Source organism: Oryctolagus cuniculus, chromosome 1 (assembly GCF_964237555.1).
Source record: "Oryctolagus cuniculus chromosome 1, mOryCun1.1, whole genome shotgun sequence".
In the NCBI taxonomy this organism is placed as follows: Eukaryota; Metazoa; Chordata; class Mammalia; order Lagomorpha; family Leporidae; genus Oryctolagus; species Oryctolagus cuniculus.
The window spans coordinates 151,758,256-151,761,510 of record NC_091432.1 but is presented as its reverse complement, the minus strand read 5'-3'; the positions used below and the strand labels follow the sequence as shown (position 1 = coordinate 151,761,510).

The following is a 3,255-nucleotide window of genomic DNA, read 5'->3' as shown; positions in this document are numbered from 1 at the left end:
GTGTACTATATATTGCGATATAAAAAAGGCATGGTGAAAATGTACCTTTTACTAAAGCTTATACAAGTTCCTTGGTCCGTAAAAACTAGGTTAATTTTTGCCTTCTAGTTTGCTTAACTTATATTCCAGCCACATATCTATTTCTGGCCCATTTAAACAAAACCAACCAAAAAGCAACCAACCAAACACAAAAACAATGACAAAAAAAAAAAAAAAAAAAAAAAAAAAAAAAAAAAAACCAGCCAAAAATTCGATTCCAATAGTTTGTACATTTGGATGTTGTTTTTGTTTTACTGTGGCTTCTGCATTTCAAATCAGCACTTGCAGGTAACGGGGGCTTTGAACAGGATCACCTGGTATGAAAAGTTTTCCCAAGAAACCACAAAAAGATTGTTCTTTTTTCTCTTTCCTTTTTCTGTCAACTTTTTGCCACCCTCGAGTCAATTAGGTCCCAGCAAAAAGACGGTGGTTAGGACACCACGGTGGCTGCCGATGTGACGCTGGCCGCGTTGGTGCTGGCGTTTGTGTAACTTCCCTCGCTGTTTGTGTTGGACTCACTGGGGGCACTTGGCTGGAGCTGGCCCGGAGGATGGCTCCCGCCGCGCTGCAGTGAGGCCGCGGCCCTGGCTCTGGCGTGTAGGTAAAGGTAAGGCTGGTGGAATAAATGATTCCATCGTTCCGGACCAAAGTTACTGGAACCTGGACTGGCTGCCGGACCCATCGCCAGCCTTCTCGGAGTGCAGAAATGTCTGGGACGACACAGAGCATGCTCTCCCCACACCTGTACATGGTTTCCGCTTCTACATCCCCAAACCACACTCGTAAATTTGGAGTGAAATTCTGGCCTGTGAATTCAAGCATTGCTACGTCTCCGCCGCGGTTCAGCTGAAGACTTTCTACGACAGGCACCGGGGTGACTGGGGCCAGGACAGGGCCCATGCCCTCGTAAAAGGTATACTCTGCCTTGTCTGTGCTGATGATTGTCCAGGAAGCGCCATCATTGATCATTTCTTTATTTGGTTCTTTTGGGCATGGAGTGGCCTGAAACTGGATTATTCTTTCTTGAGAAAGGCACAAGTACATTCTTTCCGTATCCTTAAGGTAAAATGCACATTTATGGAGTTGAGACACAGGATCGTCTGCATCCAGCAATGCCGTCTGCTTGTCAACTTTCCTAATTATCAATCTTGGGAGTGCCATGCCAGTAACTGAGCACACGAGCTTGACCGTCTGTCCATAATGGATGTAGCCATCTCGGACTGTAAATTCTTCTCCTTCTGATTCATCGTCATCCAAGAGATGAATATAAAATGCTTCCCACTGCTGAGAACTGGCGTGGAAGTTACCTCCTTCTACATGCAAATATCTGGTGCTGACTGTCTGGGACCGAAGGCGATTAAACAGAGCCACCTTTGTTCCTGAGGCAATGCACAAGTCTGCATTTTTCAACGATTGCTTCTTTTTGGATGGCTTGGGGATGACTTTTATCCGCTTGCTGAGGAACACACCGATGTCATCACTGTTGCCATAGAACATCTTTACAGACAACATGAAGTGTTTTCTCTTGTCTGAATCAGATATGTACAATGTCTTGGCTGTGCAATAGTTCTTTCCTTCCAAGTTCAGCTGCTGCATTTCTTGGTCACTATTTCCTATCTCAATAAATGCACAAGGTTACGACTCCTGTTCAGAACAACCATCACGTTCCATTTGCTCTTTTTTTTTCTTCCATCCACTGCCCATAAGATACACACAAGGAGGAGGGCAAAAAAACCTTTTCTCATTTCCATATGACTTCTGTGCAACTTTTGCATGAAGAATAAGTACTGTTTGATCCCCTCGCTCTTTTAAATAGTTTCGCATAGCTTCCCTAGTGAGTCGCTTGGGTGGCGGTCGCTCACCAAATTTCCCTGTCACAACATCTTCCACAAACTCTCGCCAAAACTCCAACCCTCGAGAGATTCCCCCCCCCCACGCCTTCCCTCAGTGCCTCTCCCCCGCCCCTTTCCTTTTTCCTCACTCCTCGATTCCCCCCAGCCCCCGCGCGCCTTCGCCCCTCGAAGCCGCCGCGAAGCAGCAGACGCCTCGCGCTGCCCGCGGACCAGGGGAGCCTGCCTGCCGCCTCCCCTGGAAACGTACCCAAGCGATGGATCGTGTCAATATAATTTCTACAGATTGCCTTTTAGGTGCTCTATTTGTTATTGCAGGTCAGGGAGAACCTAAGGTATTACCTCTTTGGGACTGGCTTATTTCACTAAGTATGACGTTTTCCAGTTTCATCCATTTTGTTCCAAATGATGGTAGAGTGTGTGTGTGTGTTACCACAGTATAGTATTCCATGGTGTACATATCCCATAATTTCGTAATTCAATCTTCAGTTGACAGCTGATTTGGTTTAATTACATGTCTTAGCTATTATGAATTGAACTGCAATAAACATGGGGGTACAGAAAACGCTTTCATATGCTGATTTAATTTCCCTTGGGTAAATTCCTGGGAGTGGGATGGCTGGGTCATATGGCAGGTCTATATTCAGATTTCTGAGGTATCCCCAGATAGCTGTCTTCCACTATCTTCCACAGTGGCTGTACCAGTTTACATTCCCACCAACAGTAGATTAGGGTACCTTTTCCCCCACATCTTCACCACCATTTGTTGTTTATTGAAATCTGTATGAAAGCCAATCTAACATGAGTGAAGTGAAATCTCATTGTGGTTTGATTTGCATTTCTTGATGGCTAGTGAGCCTGAGCATTTTTTCATGTGTCTGTTGGCCATTTGGATTTGCTCGTTTGAAAAATGTCTGTTTAAGTCCTTTGCCCATTTCTTAGCTGGGTGTTTGTTTTGTTGTTGTTGAGTTTCTTGACCTCTTTATATATATTCTGGTTTTAATCCTTTATCAGGTGTACAGTTTGCAAATGTTTTCTCCCATTCTGCTGATTGCCTCTTCACTTTGCTTAGTGTTTCTTTGGCAGTGCAGAAACTTCTCAATGTGATGTAATCTCATTTGTCATTTTTGGCATTGATTGCCTGTGCCTCTGGGTCTTTTCCAGGAACTCTTTGCTTATGCCAATGTCTTGCAGAGTTTCCCCAATGTTCTCTTGTAATGTGATGGTATCTGATCATAGATTTAGGTCTTTAATCCATTTTGAGTGGATTTTTGTGTAAGGTATAGGGTAGGGGTCTTTCTTCATTCTTCTTTATGTGGAGATCCAGTTTTCCCAGCACCATTTGTTGAAAAGACTATCTTTGCTC

At 44.4% G+C, this 3,255-nt stretch overlaps 1 protein-coding gene across 1 annotated transcript; it reads right to left on the bottom strand.

The window, feature by feature from the left end:
- Window positions 1–271: 271 nt before the first annotated feature.
- LOC138847392 (recombining binding protein suppressor of hairless-like) lies at window positions 272–2,085 on the bottom strand. The gene is given in 2 exon segments (XM_070065892.1): window positions 272–558; window positions 561–2,085. Coding segments are annotated over 2 exon segments (1,392 nt in total). The 5' UTR covers window positions 1,864–2,085; the 3' UTR covers window positions 272–469.
- Between the last annotated feature and the right edge of the window lie 1,170 nt (window positions 2,086–3,255).